The sequence below is a fragment of the Grus americana genome, chromosome 1, assembly GCF_028858705.1.
Source record: "Grus americana isolate bGruAme1 chromosome 1, bGruAme1.mat, whole genome shotgun sequence".
Classification (NCBI taxonomy): domain Eukaryota; kingdom Metazoa; phylum Chordata; class Aves; order Gruiformes; family Gruidae; genus Grus; species Grus americana.
The window spans coordinates 150539420-150559022 of NC_072852.1; the positions used below are offsets into that span (position 1 = coordinate 150539420).

The 19603-nt window shown below is 46.5% G+C and overlaps 1 protein-coding gene across 2 annotated transcripts; it reads left to right on the forward strand.

Moving 5' to 3' along the window:
• Window positions 1–592: 592 nt before the first annotated feature.
• ECRG4 (ECRG4 augurin precursor) lies at window positions 593–19603 on the forward strand. Of its 2 annotated transcripts, none has more exons than XM_054838610.1 (5): window positions 593–836; window positions 13885–13976; window positions 14648–14695; window positions 17006–17154; window positions 19105–19603. In XM_054838610.1, the coding sequence occupies exons 2-5, from the start codon at window positions 13895–13897 to the stop codon at window positions 19264–19266; spliced, it is 441 nt and encodes a 146-aa protein (XP_054694585.1). In that variant the 5' UTR covers window positions 593–836; window positions 13885–13894; the 3' UTR covers window positions 19267–19603. The 2 variants fall into 2 exon arrangements, with proteins under 2 accessions (XP_054694585.1, XP_054694576.1); XM_054838601.1 differs by lacking the exon at window positions 593–836 and adding an exon at window positions 12828–12960.

Below are 19603 nucleotides of genomic sequence, written 5' to 3' on the forward strand. Positions count from 1 at the left end.
GCCATTTGCAACATTACTGGGATGTCCCATTGCAAACCAGACCTTTTCAGTACGCAGCTGCCATGCTCGTTGTCTGTCCCTGAGTAGTCACAGATTCAGAGAAATTATTTTGATATTACTGATGACCATTCTGTTTATTCCTCCTGGATTATCCATAAGAAGAGGTAAAAACCACTGTATCTGGAGTAAAACGTATAGTTTTGCTGCTGCAGCCTTGCGAGGTTTTGAGCACGGCTGGCATTTACCAGAGTATGGGTCTTTAGAAGACAGAGCCTTATTTCCTGGAGTAAGGTGAGCTTGCAGGTCATGCCTTCTCCCTCTGGCCCTGCTGCTGAGCCTAGGTGTGCCATCCCTCCACGCACCTCCTGCACGCTGGGTCTCAGCTCTGCTGCACCAGTGGATACTGGCTCCCAGCACCTGCAAGAAATTAAAGAGCACTGAAATAGTCCCGGGTGCGGGTCACTCATCGTACAACCGACACAAAAGCCCAAATTCCTTTCACATGAGAACATGGATACATCTGCTTGCAATCATCTTTCTCCAGGCAGTCGGCCTGATGAAGCAGAAATGTGATTCTCCACACTTGGTCCGGGGAGCGCTCGGCAGACGCCTGCAGCCGCAGGGCTGGGATTTGGGAGAGGCAGAATAAACGCGCCTTTCACGCCCGGCATCCCCGGCAGTCCCGTAGCTCCCGCGTTCGCAGCCGTGGTCGCTTCTTGCCCTGCTTGCAGGAGGCAAGGCATGCTGAAATAAAGAGAAACTTGTTCTGTGGCAGGAAAGGTCATTTCTTCTGGCCAGGCATTTGGAAAGGAGACAGGAAGCGTATTATTTTAAAGGTAAACTGATAAAATATTTGTTTTCTGGACGAAGGGGAGGAATGTCAAAAAACATGTCAGCGTTCTTTAGAAAAAATATTGTGCTGTCTTACTCCTGCCCTGACAATAACTGCAGAAATGTTTTAGCCTTCAGCGGTCTGTAGCCTCATGCAGGGTGTTTTCCTTGCTGGAAGGATGCTTTGTCCGTCTGTGCACGCGCGTGTGTGTGTGTGTGTGTGTGTGCATGAGGGTATGAATGCACACTCTGTAGTGGAGGAAATGGCTAAAAATATTAAGAGCAAAGGACAGTGAGTCGACACAGAAGAATATTAGCAGAGTCTCTGGTAATGCTGTTGTTTGTTTCTTAATATTTTCTTTATTGCAGCTGACCAATGAGGAAACAACTAAAAAATCACTACTTTAATGAAAGCTGCAGTTCGTAGCACAGATGCGTTATGGTTTATGGACTTTTGTAGATTCATCAGATTATATTTCAAAACTTGTCTTTCATGCTGCTACACAAGAGGGATGGAAAATTAATTTATGGGTGCAATTACGAATGCCATGTTTGGGGAATAAAGGGAAAGTATTTTTAACAAAAGCAAGCGTGACGATTCAGTAGCTCAGCCTCACTGTGACTCTTGAAAGCAAGCTGAAGGCAGTGGCCGCAGTGTACTTCTAATCCTCAGATCTGATCACCAGTTACTATGTTTGTAAAGGTTGGGTTGCACCCCCCTCCAAGACTGGTTTTTACCAGCTTGTAGTCCAGATAACCTGAGGACTTAAGCCAGATCTGCAGAAGACGACGCACTTTGCCGGCGCAGCGATGCGGTTGTAGCAGCAGTGCCCCCAGGGCACGCGTGTCCCAGCCCAGCCGCAGCGTCCCTCTGGTTGGACTTATCAAAATGGTCAGAAGTGACAGTTCACCCATCCCTGACTAACGCAGCTGGGCAGGAAAATGCTGTGCTGGTGGGCAGGGCAAGGCAGCCTGCTTTGTGTTTGCCGTTTAGTGGTTAAATCAGGCACGGACTTCTCCTAAATTCTTTGAACTGCACTCTTACCAAGACCTGCCAAAGTCATCTTTTAGGCCAAGCTCTATTCCTGTCCTCAAACAAACGCCTAATGGAGAGGAGAGCTCACCTGAATAACTCTGACACAGGACACTTTAGAAATCTAGCTGGCTTAGCCAAGTTCTTAATATAAGAGTAGAATGGAAGAACATTGCCTGTCCCTTAACAAGTGCAAGGGACAGTGATGGATAGACACTGTTTTAAAAAACCGTGGCATGCAGGGGTCTATTCACTTGCATGCATATTTGAACATTGCAGTTCATTCATCTGCATTCATACAGGCACGCGGAACTTGAAGCTAACGGTCGGATGACCTATGCTAGTTAGTGCATGAAGATTCAAGGGAAGTATCTATCATTAAAAAACAATAGGAAACCCCCATTTATTTAGCACGGGCTGAAATATAGAAATGTTTGCGTGCTGTGTTTGGCTTGACTCACTACAGGCAAGACTTAATGATGTACAGAAGGGTGGTCTGAAAGAAACTGTGCGGAGTCTGATATTTTCTGGGGCTTCTCTCCTGAATGTTCATTTGGATGTTGCAACACACTGACACTCTGTAAGAAATCCATTTGGGTATTGTTTAGAGGTCTCATACTCAGTGCCTTTTGTTTCATATGGCTTCATTCCCTGTGAATATTAATGCAGATATATGGAGATGAGAAGCTCTCCAATGACAGACACAGATGGGATGCCTTTAAGGCTGTCTCAACGGCCTCTGAAAATACTGATTTTTTTTTAATTTTTTTTTTTTTTTCTGTGGTTACTGAGAAAAGATGCTGAAGCCTTTGGAACTGAAGAGTTAACAGAGTGTGGATGAAACCTGGATTTTCAGTTATAGGAAGGACAAGCCCTTATGTCAGGCCATCCCCATGGCAGTCAGCCAGTCTGATGGCTAGGTCTCAATGCGGCGATGGGAAAACGCACGTCTTTGTTACTCTGCTTTGTGAAAGCTGTGCTCGTAGAGAATATTCTGACCACTGGCCACGTAGCTTTCATCCTCAGCAGGAGGCACAAGCACAAGTCTTTTACTTCTGGGAGTAAATGTAATTTGTCAAGGCCTTACGGAATCGGGTCCCGCTCTCGCCCCTTGGTCTTTCCCATCTGTTACTCCTGCACCCTTTGCCTGCCCTGCTGCTTACCTGCAGCCCCTCTGCTCCTCGTAGCGCTGTCATCAGCTGTCATCCTTTTCCAGGTATTGCCTGAAGCCACTGCTGTGCAATTGATGGGAAAACAGTAACAGTTGGGTTGAAGGAAAGTTGGCTTCGGCTGACATTTTTGTACAAATTTGGAGCAGTCAATTTAAGAGGGGATTTGTAAATGTACAAACTCTGCGCTACCACCTGTCTTTTCCTTCCTTTCACATCTGAGAGAGATGCATTGATTTTAAAGCTAGAAGACATCACTCTGGGCTGACCACCTGCATAATTCAGATCCTCTGACATCCCTGTATAAACTCATGTTTCAGGATCAAGAAGAGTACTTGTGACAGAAACTGTCTTTTAGCAAGAAAAACAAATCTCCCCTTGATTGAGAAAGATCCACATAGTTCAAGACAATCCTTCCAAAGTTGTTCCAGTGTTGTCCAAGAAAAATGTCTTATACCTTCCATGTACTTGTAAATGCCCATCTGATATTTTTCCTCAGGAGTTAGACTCTGAGCCCATTACACATCCAATTAGGTTACAAGCACTCCAGAAGCGAGGCTGCTTCGCTATCTGCACATGCATCGCCTGTGCACAGAATTCAAATATCAGTAAACAAAATATACATGTTTCACAACTGTAATTGTTCTTGTCACAAAGTCAGCCTCAGATCATTTTCGATAATTTATTCCTGAAGCTGCTCACATTACCTGGGAAGAGAAAAGGCAGATACATTTTCCAATATACTGCTATGCAGAGAATGTGCTTAGATCTTTGAATAGTCCTCATTTATATTGTTTATTTACATATAAGAGTTTAGTTCTCTGTGTGTGAGTTTATTTTTAAATGAAAATATGTGATGCTTAAGTGGAAACCGGAGATGAATATGGGAGAAAAACCTCTGATGAAATAAAAGGAGGTGGAATTTGTCCATAGTGAAACCAAAATGAAGGTATTTTGTCAGCCTTTGTTTTACTATGTTTCTTTTTCAGCCTAGCCTGGAGTTGGCTGTATGCTTGCAGGGAAATCAATCTGTGCCTTGGGCAGCAGGATCTCTCCTTGGCTAGGGGAGACTGATTGATTGTTTCACATATTGAGACTGTAGGTTTGATGGGAACTGTATAGGAATGGTGAAAGTAGTGGAGATTTGAAGGTTTTGGCTTCTTTACTAAAATATATACCTTACAACATATGCTCCTTTTTTTTCAGATAAAACATCCTCTCTCCACTATGTATTTCTCTCTTCTTTCTGTTGTGTATTTCTCTTTTCTTTCTTCTGTGTATTTCATTCCTTCCTCTCTAAATATTTCAGTATAGCTTGCTTTAAGTACAAAATAAATTAATAAGTCATGTAAGATTAGTACTATAGAAAAGCTTTTCCATAGGCATATTTAGTGGCTTTGTAACAATTCAGTGATTTGGTTATATTGTTGTGGGTTTGTTTTTTTTTTAGTGTAACACTATTTCTCATGAAATGGCCAATCCAAACCCTATGACAAAAATATCATATTAAATGCTCAAGGGTAAACTGTTGACTTTACTAAACTCCAGGTCAAGTGTTGCATTTGAACCAACAGGACCAGGATTATTCTTGTCCAGGTGCCTAGAATTTGCTCAGCGGTGGGCCAGGCTAGGTCTCTGAAAAATGCGCTCCCATGTCGGGTACTGCATTCTTCAAAAAAAGTATGACTTATCTGTACTCTCCCAGTTTTCCCTTCATTGGAGAAAAAAAAAAAAAAAAAAGCAGCAAGCCTCCATTCTGCTCTTATCTCATCCCTGCTGCCCAGGGAAGTGGTTGAGTCCCCATCCCTGGGGGTATTTATAAGACGTGTACATGCAGTGCTTAGGGACATGGTTTAGTGGTGGACTTGGCAGTGCTAGGTTAATGGTTGGACTTGATGGTCTTAATGGTCTTTTCCAACCTAAATGATTCTATGATTCTATGATCTTACCATCTCTGATTAACAAGTGATTACCGACAGCAAAGTTATATTGCACGTTGCACGCTGTTCCTGCATCTACATTAATTGACATGAAAAATAAAAGCTTAAATGACCATTTTAAAAGAAATGTTCCTAACCCAGTTATTACTTGAGTGAAAATAAACAATCTAATACCACTGCATGGCCTTTCATGATCTATCATATGCTAATTACCATGCTCGTGCCATTTCTGTAAGGTACAAGAAGTCCTCAAAGGTTTGTCTGTATTACTCACTCCTGTATGGCTAAACACTAACCTGGACACACATGGGAGAGAAAGAGGTCAGTGTCACCAGAGCATCACTGTGCAATTTCCCTGGTCACATCCTCTCCAGCTCCAAATAACGTTCAGCTAATATGTATTAGACTTACAGCCACTGCCTCGTTACTAATAATTACCAGGTGAAAGCATCTTTCCATTGTGGCCATTAGGTGGTAACATCACCTAATAGAAAGGCAGTCACTGTCCTTCGCTTAGGTGACTGCTCTGCAGTGCAGGGCGTGAAGAGATGTTAAACCAGGAAAATATTCTTTAAACCAAAAATAACTGCAGTCTTTAAAAAAAAAAAAAAGGAGTTGGACACGAAGGTTTATACTGGCAGATCTTGAGAAAGGAGGAGGCGAAAGATTTTTGCGTTGGTTTTGGTAGAAGTAAGGGATTAAATTGCTCACCCCGCCTTGAAGAATTCCAGCCTCAGAATTCCTATTTCTGAGGCAGATTAGCTTTCTGGTTAAACTGTATGTCTGATCTGGCCCAAAATGGGGCGGTCTTGCTCACCAGGACATTCTTGATGGAGAGGAAACAACACGCTGGAGATGGATGGCAGCATATTAGCTCTGCTTCAGCCATCCCCAATGGCAAGAGCTCCAGGGCGTAAGAGCAATTATGCCGATGCCTAGAGGAGCTAGCAGGGATTTTGGAGGTCTGTCTACATGAATAAATGTGGTCAGGTTCTTCTGCTTGGGTAAACGAGAGCCAGCATCAGTTCAGAAGTCGTGCAGCCCTATTAGTACAGACAGAGCTAATGGTCCCTGCTGCGAGCTTCAGGATCAGACCCCAGCGGCGTTCCCCTCCACCACCCACCAAACACAACCCCAGGAGAGCAAAGAGCTGGGGATGAAATGCCTGCCTCTCCAGGGGAGCCACGTCTCTGTACGACGGCGTTTTGCGAGATCCAGGCGTAGCAGCAGCAAAACGGGATCTAATCTTTCTGAGATAAATGGGATTCTGTAGGGCTCTTATGATTAAAAATACATGTGTGCATGAACGCTTGCAGGATGAATGCCTAAATGATCACAACAGGCAAAAAAAATCTCCCCTCAAATTTCCATACCCTGCAGCCGTGGTACTGCCAGGTTGGCACGCACACCCTTTGAAGTTGCTGGCGTCCAAGCACAGCCGGGTGTAGCGGGGCTTCACGCGGGAAGATTAAAGATGTCACAACCTCTTACTCAGCAGCAGCACGGAGAGACTACAAAAAGTGCACTCTCCTGGAAACAAACCGAACCATAAATCAGAAAGGTAATCCGACATCAGATGAACAGAGGCATGGGCTTGTTCACGGGCAGGGCTTAGGCAGGGCATTGGTGAAACTGGAAAGCACAGATATAAAGCAGAGCCAGCGAGAGCAGCCACAGAGCAGATCAAGAAAGGTGTAAGGTCACATGTGATAACGTCAGGAAGGCAAGTGAGGTTTCTGCTCCGATAACCTGAGAAATGTGCTCCGAGCTGGGATGCGCCGCCTGTTATTAAGGTTCCCAAAGGCTCGTGTTGGACCCGAGGAGAGAGCAATCACCTGCCCATTGCTGCGGATGACTTTGCCGTATTTCGACCATTTGGGCAGACATTTTGTGTGCCAGGGGCCTGCCTCAGGTGGTGCTGCTGAAAATTTCAGCCCATGCGATTCCTACCTGCCTGAGAAGGCAAGTGGGGGAAAGCAGGTTGTTTTGTTTATGCTGAAAACGCTTGGCAGGCTTCAGGCCGTGTTCTGGCTCCCGTGTGTTGAAACAGGGGCCTCAAACTGAGCAAGAGGTGACAGCAGCTGTCTGGGATGTGCCCCTTTTCCTTCCCCGTGAAAATGCACCTACTTTGTCCCATTTCAAATTTAAAAAAAAAAAAAAAAGTTTTAAAGCATGTGCTCAGTAGGCGTGTGCTGTGCCGCTGCGGGTCTCTGAGGCCTACGGCCGCGCTGGTGAGGCAGCAGTGGAGATGCGCAGGGCTTGCCCTGCCACCCGGGCTGTCGTGCATCGCTGCAGGCTGCTGGGGACCAGGGCACTGAGGAAGGAAACCTTGGGTAGACCTAACCCAGCACTGTCTCAAGCCCTTTGCTCCTCAGCAAGCAAACTTGTTCTGCTGGTAAACTGCCCTATGCAGGCAGATACCTGCTCTGGAGCGTACCCAAATTTAGCAGGCATCCAATTCATAGCTAAGGGGTCATGAAGACACCGATTTGGCCTGCAGGGACCAGTTTTAGGCATTGCTAAAGCCTCAAGCACAACACAGGAAGAGGAAGCGATCTGACCGGGGTGCTCAGGTGGGGTGGGATTGGTGTGGCCTCAGATCGTCCCTCTATCCACAGTGACCTGCTCCTGGGTCAGTGTTTACTGAGCATCGTGTGGGCCTGACCCCTGGCTATTTCCTGGGGTGAGCTAGACATACTACCTGCCTCCAGAAAAATTGACAAGGTCTGTTTCACCACTTTCACCCCATTTCTGGCCATACTCTCTGACTGCCTTCTTACTTGACCCCAGCTCTTGCAAACCACCTCCCCGAGCTATCACAGCTCACTTGTCCTCAAGATGACTAACCCAGAAAAAGTAAATTGGGTCTCCTGTTTTAGCAGACTGAATTGGCTCCAAAAAAGTACTAGAGCGTGGTAAGAGAGGGGAGGACCAGGTGGCATGGGGCAGAGAGACTTCCCCATCTTGGTGGTAGCAAGCCATCACATTGACTTAAGCTCGTAAGGGTAAGGCAGCTGCCTCGGGAGGCACAACCTGGTTTCTAGCCATCCTCCAGTTTGTGCTGGATTCATCAAAAGGTGCTGAACTGGAACGGCTGGCTCCTCTGGTGATGCTCTTTACAAAGGAAGAGACCCACACGCGCTGTTCTGCAGAGAGGTTTAGGGCTGCAGGTGGCAAGGGGAGACATATTCCTCCAGCCATGAGGAGGGTGCCCAAGTGTCTGAAGGTGGCTGGGCTTGCAAGAAACTCCTCTTCTCGCAGCTTCCCTAGGTCTTGCAGTTGCTGACGTGATGGTGCTTTGTCCCCAAACCAGCTTTCTGGTGAAGCGCGAGGGAGGAAATAATGATCTTGTGATGAGGATTTGGTAGGGGGCCTGGGAAGACGGAGGAACCGTGCCAGCCAGGACAGGCAGCTGGCAGTGGTAGGGAACACCCTTCAAGGAAGAGCTTGATCACTGTGAAGAGCACGTGGTCACTGATGACATGATGTAGCAGAAGGTCAGGTAGCTTTTTTTATTATATGAATAACACCCACCCTATGAGTAAGCCCAGAGTTTTGGGGAAAGAACAGAAATATGTACAAAGCATTAAGACAGCAATAATATGTAGGAAGAAGGATGCTAAAACCAAATTGCTAAATTTAAGATTTTTAAAACTTTGCATTTACTAATCTTTGAGTAGTTGCAGCCTGTTTGTTGGGTGGGGGTGGTTTTTTGGTTAGGGTTTTTTTGGGGATTGGTTTGTTTTTTTTTTTGGAGTGTGCGTGCATTCTGGATGTGAATAATAAAATAAGGGAATGAAGACAAGTCAAAAATAGCTCAGAAATAAGAGTTCAGAAAAAAATGTTATGAAGCATAAAAAGAAGAGTCCCGAGAGACAGCAGTAAAAGAAAGAATGATTCGAACAAAATCAGGCTGTGGTAAAAAGATATGTTGTAATGTACTACAGTCCCTCTCCATCTCCCTTCCTGTTTGACCTGACTCGCAGACTTGCTATATACTTCCAGGTTTATCCTAAAAATATACTGGAAGCGGTGGAAGAGAGAAAGGAGAAGGATTTCTTAGAGAGAGGATTTTTCTGTATCCCTCTGCGGAACAGAAGTAGCAGTGATCAGATAACGTTGCCGAACTAATCTGCTTCTCACTGTGCTTATCACCAGAGCAATAAGCTTAATTCTGTAGTGAGGGCAGCAAAGTAGTCACTTAGTGAGAGGAGGAGGAGGATGGACAGACCAACAGACACCATTTCTTATCTGACAGGGTCAGCCAGAACCTGAAAGAATATCAGCAGTAGCCAAGCACAGGGGAAGAAAAAAAATAAAGACTGCATTTTAAGCTAGTTTCTATGGAAAATATAAGCATTGCTATTTATTAATTACATGGACCAAAGTAATGGTGCGACCAGTTGAGATGCAATGGATGAAATGTGTCTCAAACCATGCGTCCCAAACCGTGTGTCCCAAACCATGTGTCGAGGCCAACGATACAGCCAGCAACAAATAAACTCCCCCTAAAGCAAAGGTGTTTGTCCTGGAACTTGGGGCTGGTCCTGTCCCTATCAGGAGGACTCCGGAGCAGTGGAAGAAATAGTATGAAAGTCAAAATGTTTTGGAAAGAACTGACTGATGACTTAAACGTTCTTCCTTCTGTTTGGAAGGAAAACACGACTCCTGAGGTTTTCTTGGAACAGGCTGCAGAAAACAATCTTGGAGTGCCAAGTGCCTCCGGTGCCTCTGTCTTAAGGCTAGCGACCAGGCCAATATGGCTGGGAGATTTTGTAAAAACCTCATTAACAGAAAAGAATCATTTTCTGGGTTTTGGGAACACTGTTCAATGCTGCCATGTTCTTGATCAAACAGGTTGTTTTAGTGGATCATTAAAATCTTCATGTTGCTTCTTTGCAAAAGATGAAGTTTCATCTCCTGCAATCCCTGGCCGATATCCAACTTATCTATTTGCTTACTAAGTTAGTAAACTGATGCCAGGTCTTAGTACTTTATCATAAATCTTGTTATATTTGGTGGGTTTTTTCCTTGAAAATCAGATTTGGGAGTCCTGTGATCATATAAGTATTTAATCTACACTATATTTAAAAACATTATTGTGTTGAAAAGCTTGCAAACATGAAGGTTAATAAAGGAAGAAGGAAAGAAACCAAGATCAATCTTTTTAACATGATTTTTTTGTGCCTTGAATTTCTGAATATCCTTCAGTGGTCATTACTGACACTCTCTCTTACATTTTAATGAATACAACACCATTCTCTCAACAGCTACTGTGATGAGATGCAAAAGCAGAGGTGTCTCTCTGCTATTCAGGAATAACTCTGTACTTAATTTTAGGCAAAATCTACAATAATAATAAAGGAATTCAGACACCTAAAAATTAAGTGATGCTTCAGGGCTGAGATTTTTCCCCCACATTAGATTAGATCAGTTAAACAGCCATACGTGCCTATGCTACTTCAGGTAGTTTTAGAAGTCACTGGGCTTAAAACCACTATGCGTAAACTCGGAGATCACACAGAGGAAACGGGGTCGCCCGAGCAGTCGCCAAACATGCAGCGAGTTAGAGAATTGTTTAAAAATTCAGCTAGAATCTTCTCTGCTTACCCAAAACCTGTACACAAAGTCCTGCAGGCTCCGAAGACAACGCTGGCTGGCAGCAGGCTCAGTGATCAGGATTTCTCCGGCTCCAGCGAGCTCCTTGCCTGGCTCCTGCCCATTGTTTCTCAAGGTCAGGCTCAGAGTGGCTTTCTCTTGGATTGCTCCCATATTTCTGCCTCAACATGCAGGCTTGCAAGACCATAGCCCAGCCCCATGCTGGGGAGGTGGTGAAACCCACCAGCTCCATCCTGTTATCCTGCTGCGTGCACCCCCGTGGTCCCCATTAGGCTAAGGGGCTTGACGGAGTTTTACATGGTGCGCGAAAGGGACCCTGCTCGCTGCTCCTCATCCTGGAGCTGTCTGGGGAACAGTCCTGCTGACAACGTTAATTAACATCTTTCAACAAAGTTTCCACACCAAGAGTTTACCATTGTCACCAGTGGCGATGAAAGACATGTTACTGAATGATGTCATTAGCACAGACTTGCTTACCTAGAGCCCTTGGGGATGCTGCGCAGCAGTGCCGGCAGAGAGCTCCCAGCACTGGCGTGCCAGCAGAGGCAAACCAAGCGCTAAGACGAGCCTTAAACTCCTTCATGATGAAGAAAGGGATGTTTTAAAGAGGATGATGTCACTGTTGATGGAGACAACCCAGGAAAACACCGCAGTATCTATTGCACACACGGCGGCTGTGTTTTTACACGTCAAACAGCAGAAAGAGGTACTGCAGGCATGTCCATAAACACACTCATTTGAAGGTAAATTCTTGTAATAATGATGCCGTAGTCGCAAGCTCAGCAGAAAAAAATGTTTCTTACTATAACACCAGGGCAGCACCACCTTAGTGCTTAAAACAACCTGGAAATAAAGATTGTTACTGGGAAAATACCAGTCACCTTTCACCGCTACCTTTGAAAAGAAGTGAAGTTATATTTTTACACAACTTTTTTACATTATGTCAAAAACTTCCATCCTTCAAACTGAGAAAGTGACCTCTTCTGGGAAGATACTGCACTCAGTTTAACCCTGAGCATTATATTCTCCTGTCAATCATTTCTTCCACCACTAGAGCAGTGATTTTTCTACAATAACCTTGCACTTGAGTCAATCCATTCTCTGGGTTTCACCAGATAACATTTTGTCTCAGCAGTTTCTTTAGTCATCATGATATATTTAGTATCCAGAGGAGGTTTTGTGCTTCATATTCCCGTGGCCCAGAGGCACCAAGTACCTGAAGTTCTGCAGAGCCCCAGCTCCTACACAAGGTTTGTTACAAACTGACCAGCTGAACAAAACACCCTTTGCCATTACCAATATAGCAGTGGACTGTAAATATTCATGAGTTATTGCCCTGGTTTTTTAAATTATCTGCATCATGGCTAGTTCATGTAGCCTTATGTATGTACTCTTCACTTCTGTCCCTCCTGGCTGTATTCTGCAACTAGCTATACAAAAACCTCAGGTGGTTTTAGTCAAGAAACTGTCAACGTTACGCTCGTGAAAGGGCACATTGATTCTGAAGAACGGGCAATTGCTCCAACACACGGTGATTAAGAATGCTGACACTTGAAACATGGAGCTATAGGGAAAAAAAAACCCCACTCAAAAGCAGTGACAGAAAGGACAGACTAATTTTGGTTCTCGGTTGCACGGGAGTTGAGCTGGGAGTGGTTCCATCGCAGGGGTCTGGAAGGTGCTGCTCCCTCCCGCTGTTGCCGCTGCCACTTCAACCGGGATGAGCAAAGAGGCCCGAGCGTTAGCTTGAGGGTGCTGGGGCACGGAGAGAGGCAGGGGAAAGGCTTTGGGTGCAGCTTCAAGTTCTTTTTTCACAAGGGGAGAGATGCGTGGGGCAATCAGGGGCGGTTACCTGAAGCGACAACTCGGGCTGGGGCTGGGGAAGCACTGAGGGACCAGCCTGTGCTCGTGCTGCTTCTGCATTTTACGGTGAGTGGTAAAGCCAGACGTAGGGTCTTGTCCCACCCCCGCAGTTAGCTGTGCCTGAAATAGCACTGACGGCTCTACGTCTCATCACAGGGAGTTGCCACGCCACTGCACGGCTCCCTCGCCGTACATACACACATGTGTATTCAATATACATATTTATATACAATTACAATATATACAGTCTATACAGAGTGTGCGCGTATCTTCATCTGCAACCAATCTGGAAACAATCTTTGGATGAGGGAGCCGAGGCCCCGGCGCTTGCCAGATTCCTCACAAGTAGGTTACAGAGCGAGCCCAGCTCTCCCTCGCTCACCCTCCCCTCCCCCTAAATCCCTCCCGCGCTCCTGGCTGTACCCTGGCACAGCTTCAGCGGGAGGCGAGACGCCCGTAACGGTCTCCTGAGTGTCGTGGGTCTCCGCTGCGAGGGAAGAGAGAGGTTTGTGTCCGAGGACGGGCAAGGATTTTACTAGGCTTCATCTGGGGTATTTCTGGCATTTGCAGGGGAAGGAGCTGAGAGAAGCTGAATTCACTGAGGGCAGCTTAAATCTGAATTAGGAAAAAGCAGCATAAGTTTAGGCACCATTACAGTTATGATCCTGCTGAGCAAGGACTTTTAGTTTGTGAGTTTGGCTTTTGGTCCCTGAGTTCTGACTATAAGCTAAACCTGTCTATATGTAGAAAAAGAATTCAGAATTATTTTATAAAGCTGATTGGTTAAAATGCATTGCAGTTTTTGGTGAGCTTGGGGGGTGGGAGGGCGGGAGGGAGAGAAAAAACCCTGAACTAAGTCACCTTTGGTTGATTATGATTCATTTTTCCACCAAGACAAGCTCTCAATTTCCATCTGCTGTTACAGGCAACTGACAAACTGGCTTTATATGTAAAGAAATGTTAAATGACATGCTACAGCTATTTTTTTTTTCAATTCCCCTGGAAGAACAGCCTGCATGAATCGCTGAAAGGTCTTTTACCAGTTGCACTGGATTATGTTCCACAAAAAAAAAAAAAAAAAAAAAAAAGCGCTGTGGGGAACCGGCAATCCGTGCCACGCCACACCACTAAACTCCGACTGAAACGCATCTCACTCCACGCTCCATCGCAAAGGGCACAAGCCCACAGAAGCCCACGGAAGCCCACGGCTGCCGGGGCCGGGAGTGCGGGGTGCTCCCAGACCTGCAGCGCACCGCGGCTGCCCTCGCCCCCCGCCCCCCCGCCCCGGGACGCCTCCCCGCCCCTCCCCGTGGCGTCGGGCCGGGCCGAGCCGGGCGGGCCGGGGCGCGGCGTGGGGCGGGTGTGGGAGCCCCTTCCCTCCGCTCGGGCTCCGGCTCCATCCTCATCCTCTCCGTCTCCTCCCGCCCAGGTGGGTCGCCATGCCGCCGCCGTGCCCCCGCGGGGCCCTGCCCGGGGCCGCCCTCCTCCTCCTCCTCCTCCTGCTGCTCTGCGCGGCCCCCGGTGAGTTCAGCGCCCGGGCCGGGGTGCGGGGTGGGAAAACCTAACCCCCGCACGTCCGGGGAAAGGGAAAAAGCCTTCCGCTGCGTCCTGCGTGGGTGAACGCTTTCGGTCACTCCAAAACTTGTGCAAGTTGAGCATCTTTTTTAAAGAGCTTGGTTTTGAGTGAATGAAGCATTTTGGAGCGGCAGAGAGCTTGCAGGTCTCCTGTTGCAAGGCTAAAGCCTTGGATCCCTTCAGGGAAAGGGCTTCAGCAGGACGACGGCTTTGATGTGCTTTGGGACAGGCTGCGAGGCAAAATTTTGAAGCAGCCTGGTTGTCAGCATGCCCCTCGCTCCGTGACAAGGGTTTTCCGGGGTTATCGTGTCGCCCTGGACAGAACTGGCACCGGCTGCGGTCTTCTGCTGAAAAATATAATCAGTTAATTGGCCCAGAAGGCCAGTATCAGGGTTCCCTTGCCAAGAAGAGCTGGGGAGAGGCTGCTGGAGCGTCAGCAGCTTCCCTACAGCGTGGAAAGGGGAGCAAAGGGAGGCACTGGGGGGAAACTTGCTGCAGAGTTTTGCCTGGTGGTCTGGAGCTGTGACAAAAATACTTTCAGCATTTTTCAAGATATGTTTTTGTTGTTGTTTTTTTCCTTCTTCGTAAATGTATGTGTTTTATTTTTACTTGTCTAGATGTTTCAAGGGGAAATAAGCTTAAACTGATGCTTCAGAAACGTGAAGGTAAGTAAAGAGACAGCAAAGTGCTTTCCCTTATTTTTCCTTTGCATCAGTTGCTCTCAGTCAAAGCCGCCACTGCGTTGTCACTCTCATCTCCAGCTCAGAGGAGAGGGCAGTCGGAGGAGCAGTGTACAAACACCTGGTTCAAAGCTGGTAGCGCACAGTCGCTCTTGCTACATACCGTACCAAAACCTCCTGCGCTTACGGTGCCAGCCCCGCGGAGCCTGTGCCTGCGTGTCTGTTTGGGACTCGGTACTGGCAAGGCCGGAGGCTCTGCTTACCACAGCCCTCTCTGAAAACCAGCGTTCCCAGCCTCAGGCAATGCGCCTGCGGTTTGCTCCGTGCAGTGTTTAGCACCTACCTTTTCCAGTGTATGCATGGCAGACGTGGCGTTTATCTGGTTTGTTCCGGGAAGTCACAAGCTTTTCCAAGGAATTATAATGCATGGAAATACTGCTGGCTCAGGTGCAGAGAAGAAAATGTGCAAACCAGGCTTGCTTGTGATGCCTTGACTTGTTCGCTTTGTCCTCTTGGCCCCACATGTGCTTCCTTCTTGGAAGACTGCTCCTTATGGGAGAGATGATGGCCAAGGGCCCAGCAGGCAGATCCACTGAATGGCTCGCTGATTGAGGGAAGGGGATGGAAACGGAGCTGGCTGGGGACAAGCAGCACTGCAACAGATGGGGGGTAGGCTGAAACACCCCAGAAGTTTAGGTTGCCTCCCCTCAGCCTCCTCTGCGTCTGAGGCAAACATTTACACCCCCCGCAGAGGGGACTCCCCCTTTCTGCAAGCCTGCCTAACTTCTCACTGGGTTTTTCCTGGCATCACCCACTGCTTCTTGCCAGTCCTAAAACGTGCGCTCCATCCACGGCTGTTTTCCTTGCACGTGGGTTCCCTACCTCACTGTTCTGCAGTGTTCGCAGATAGGAGCGACGACTTGCAACAGCTGCCCTCCCTGCGCACCAGCAGCCGTCGGCTTGTTTTTTCGGGTGCCCTGGTGAGAGGGACTCCCTGGAGCGAGGCTTCTGGAGCACGGAGATAGCGTGGCCCAGATGAGGAAGAACTGCAAAGCCTTGAAGTGATGATGGAGGGAACATGCAGCCCCTTCATTCCGGCCTCGCTCCCCTTTTCCAGTTGTGTGCTAAAGTGGGCAGGCTAAGTACACAGTGCTGGTTCCCTTGCTGGCAGTGTCCCTCGTGCGAGGCTCGTTCACCTGACACTTGTTCATCTGTCCCGCTTCCCGGTAATAACACCCAGCTCGAGCGCTGGGTTACCAGTCCCCAGCTCGTCACTGCAGGGCAGCCTGCTGTTTCCCACTCTTTCTGTGACAACTCAGCTATCGATTTTACCCTGTGATTCTCCTTCCTGCTGCAGTCCTTTGCCTCCCCCTGCGAGCCTGCCCAGCTCCTGCTTCAATGGTTTTCACATCTCCACCCGACTTCCCCTTCTGGCCCAGCCTCTTCCCTCGCATTGTCCCAAAATCCCCATCCACACCTGTGTTCCCAGTCTCTCCCTCATTACTATGAACCCTCTGAAGCTAAGATGTTCCTCCTACTCCTGCACATACTTCTTGTTTCACGGGAAGACCAAACATCATACCACATTTTATCATTTCTGTGCATGGCGAGGGGCTAGCCAGTCCTCACATCCATACCTTACGGAGGTACATAAATCCCTCCAGCAGCCGCAGCAAACTGCCTGCCTCTTAGGCATGGGGCAACCCAAACGGGCATTCCCATGCATTCACAAAGCACTGTGCTATGAAAGTCTGATGGGCTCTTATTTTCAGGCATACAGGGCATTTAGTAGCACTCATTATTTAAAAGCTACATTTTTACACAACAAATTCAAAAAAATCTGCCTTTTCGTGTGTGCCTCCCTTCACCCTAATAAGTTAGCAGTGTTTCTCCAGCTTCTTCAGGCTTTTTAACCTCACCTCTCATCTTCTTTCCCGTTCCTGTAACAGCAGTACGTGGAGGGCAGTCTCCTGTTCTCTCCTCAAAGCCAAACGCAGTGCATGCTCTTTCAGTTTGGGTTTATTTAAGCTCCTTACTTAGCTCATGTCTTTGAGCTCAGAACAGCTTTTATCAAAGCCAAGAGAACGAGGGTAACAGAGAAATCCTATTACATCGACAGTTCCTGGGTTTATTACTGTTACTGCCGCGACACGCATTGCGCTGCCGAGCACAAAGGTGATGGCAGGATGCAAGAAGCATTTTCTTACTTGCTGCAAGCAGTACGCTTCAGGCTGACTAAAACTTTCCTGGCATGCCTTTTTTTTTTTTTTGGGGGGGGGGGGGAATTAATTTCAGCCGTGAAGCCCGAGGTGTCAGTGAAAGAAACAGTGGCCAAGGAGTTCCTAAGCAGCCTGAGACGCCAGAGGCGCCAGCTGTGGGACCGAAGCCAGCCCGACGTCCAGCAGTGGTACCAGCAGTTCCTGTACCTGGGGTTCGATGAGGCGGTGAGTGTAAGGCTGTCGAGAGTTGGTAGCGCTTTAGAGTGAGCGGCTGCGGAGCGTGGATGCGCAGCCACGGGGGCACCCAGGGAGAAGCTGCCCTGTGTCTGTTCATAGACATTGTGATTTCTTTTTTTTTAAAGCAGCAGATATTGCACAGACATATAAGCTCCGTATTTGTTAGAGATTTCTGCGTTATTTTGTTAATAGAGAAAAATGACATTAAAATCTTGTGTGGAGTTCTTGCCTGCTACTGAACTTAAGCTTAACAAATTACAACCATACAAAGTTTGCTTTGAGAAATAGGTGGCCAGACTGAAAGCAATCAATCGTATCTCAGGAAATTAATTTGGCAGCCTCAACCTAATCAATTTGCTTTTTAACACGCTCAGAAATCCACACCAAGCTGATTGTGATTGGCATTCCTCAATGAAATTGAACTAACGTTAGGTACCTAATGCATGCATACGCCTCTGGTGCGGGCAGCAGGTGACCGTCGCAAGCAGCCCAGCTGTGTCTCCACTCTAAATGTGAGAGGAAAACCATTTGATAATGTGCAGCCAACCTCCCTTCAAATCAGAAGGATTTTTTTTTTTAAAAAAACAGTTAATTTGTAAAAAGACTGGAGTGGAATCAAGAGTTCCCATCTCTGCACAAAGCTCTACTAAATAGATGCTGAAATAGGGCAAAAAATGTGCATTTAGTTGCAGTCCCACATGTAGAATAATTTCTACATTAATAAGAGGTAAAAGTAGTTATAGAAGTTGAATTCTTGGCTTCTGTCAGCTGCATGAATACGTTTAATGAGACCGCATTGGCACAGGCAAGCTGGAGTACATTTTGGACCTTCACGCTATGTGGATTGCTTAGAAGATGAATGAGCTCATTTTCAAAGCTGGAACAATTAGAAAAATAATCCTTTGCTTGGACTGAAATAATGAAGGATACAATTTTTAGTATCCTCCTGGAAATTATGCAGATAAAAGTGACTTTTTAACAGCATGGCTATATCCCCCTCCCCCAACAGGAAGAGGAAAAATAGGAAAAGCGGTTTAGTGCATCAGAAACTGAAGACTAGGGGCAAATACCAAGAAATAAGTAACAAGGACAAACCATGCAGATAAGATGAATTCTCCTCTGAGTTCCTGTGTGCATTTCAAAAACTGAAATGAGGCCTGTTATGGGATACAATGAATCCACTTAGTAGGTTTTCTTGAGTATTAAGACACAGTTTTAACAATGAAATAACTGTTTGTTCCAGCAAAGGACTTGGGCCATACTTACCCATTGTGTATTTTGCAAAACTTCTTTTTTTTTTTTTTTTTTTTTTAAATCTCAGCCAAAAATATTTCCAAAGAATCATTCAGCTGGAAAGGCTTTGGCTTGGCAAGTATTTGATATCCTTGCACACTGTTTTTCCTCTGCTGTTGTGAGCAGAATTGAACTGCTTATTGCATTTCCATAGCTAGAAGGCTGCACTGTACATTTGTTTTCACCCATACAAAATGGGAGTGAAAGATCACAGGCATAAAGCGAAAGCCTGTTGTACCCACTGTGCAGTCAGGGAGAGCGTGACTAAAGGCACGGGGCACCAGGGAACCAAACCTTGAGATTTTTTTTAAGTACAAAACATTGAAATGTTTTTATAGTCCCCCATTGAAAAGAAAATAAAAATATTAAAGGTGGTCAGTGCATGTTTCAGCTGAAGGCGCTCTCAGTTTAAATGCTTCACGGTCCCGGGCAGGACAACAACTGCACTTGGGGCCCTGATGATCCCATAGAGAAGGTAGGTACGAGTCACAGAACCCCTTAGAGCTAAAGATTTTGGTTTGACAAATACGCAAAGGATCTGAATTTCTGAAAGAGACAAAAGGACCCTCTTGCGCCACTTCTGTTTCACTGTCTTTGTTGCAAAATTCCAGGCTTGGAAAGCAAGTGTTTTCTTTTCTTCGGCAGAAATTTGAAGATGACATCTCTTACTGGACAAGCTTAGGGCGTGCTCGTAATGAATACTATGGTGGATACTACCAACACCACTACGATGAAGATTCACCAATTGGCCCACGAAATCCACACACCTTCAGGCACGGAGCAGGTGTCAACTATGATGATTACTAATGCCATTTATCCTACTATAGCTGGTGCCTCTAGGGCTGCACTGGGCGAGGCACAGACCTCCCTCAGTCAGAATGACCCTGCTTTCCTTCTATTCCTGTAAAACAGCAAGAGTAAAGGAACTGCCAGGCTTTGAAGAAAGCCACGTGACTTTTTTTTTAATTATCATTACTTAGTAGTACACTATATATAAAGTGTTATAGAAATAAAGCTTTTTTGATAAAATAAACAGGTTGCCATTATTTAGTAGAGTTTGTAACAGCAAGTTTCATTCCAATTGTATTACTACAGATTCCTTTTTAAAGGGCTTTTTCATTTGCTTTCCTACCATCAATTGCAA

Bases quoted from the DNA above. Each gene is read 5' to 3' on its own strand.
- ECRG4 (XM_054838610.1), top strand. From the start codon at position 13,895: ATGCCGCCGCCGTGCCCCCGCGGGGCCCTGCCCGGGGCCGCCCTCCTC. The intron at 13,977-14,647 runs GTGAGTTCAGCG...TTACTTGTCTAG, and splicing joins GCTGCTCTGCGCGGCCCCCG to ATGTTTCAAGGGGAAATAAG. The intron at 17,155-19,104 runs GTGAGTGTAAGG...TTTCTTCGGCAG, and splicing joins ACCTGGGGTTCGATGAGGCG to AAATTTGAAGATGACATCTC.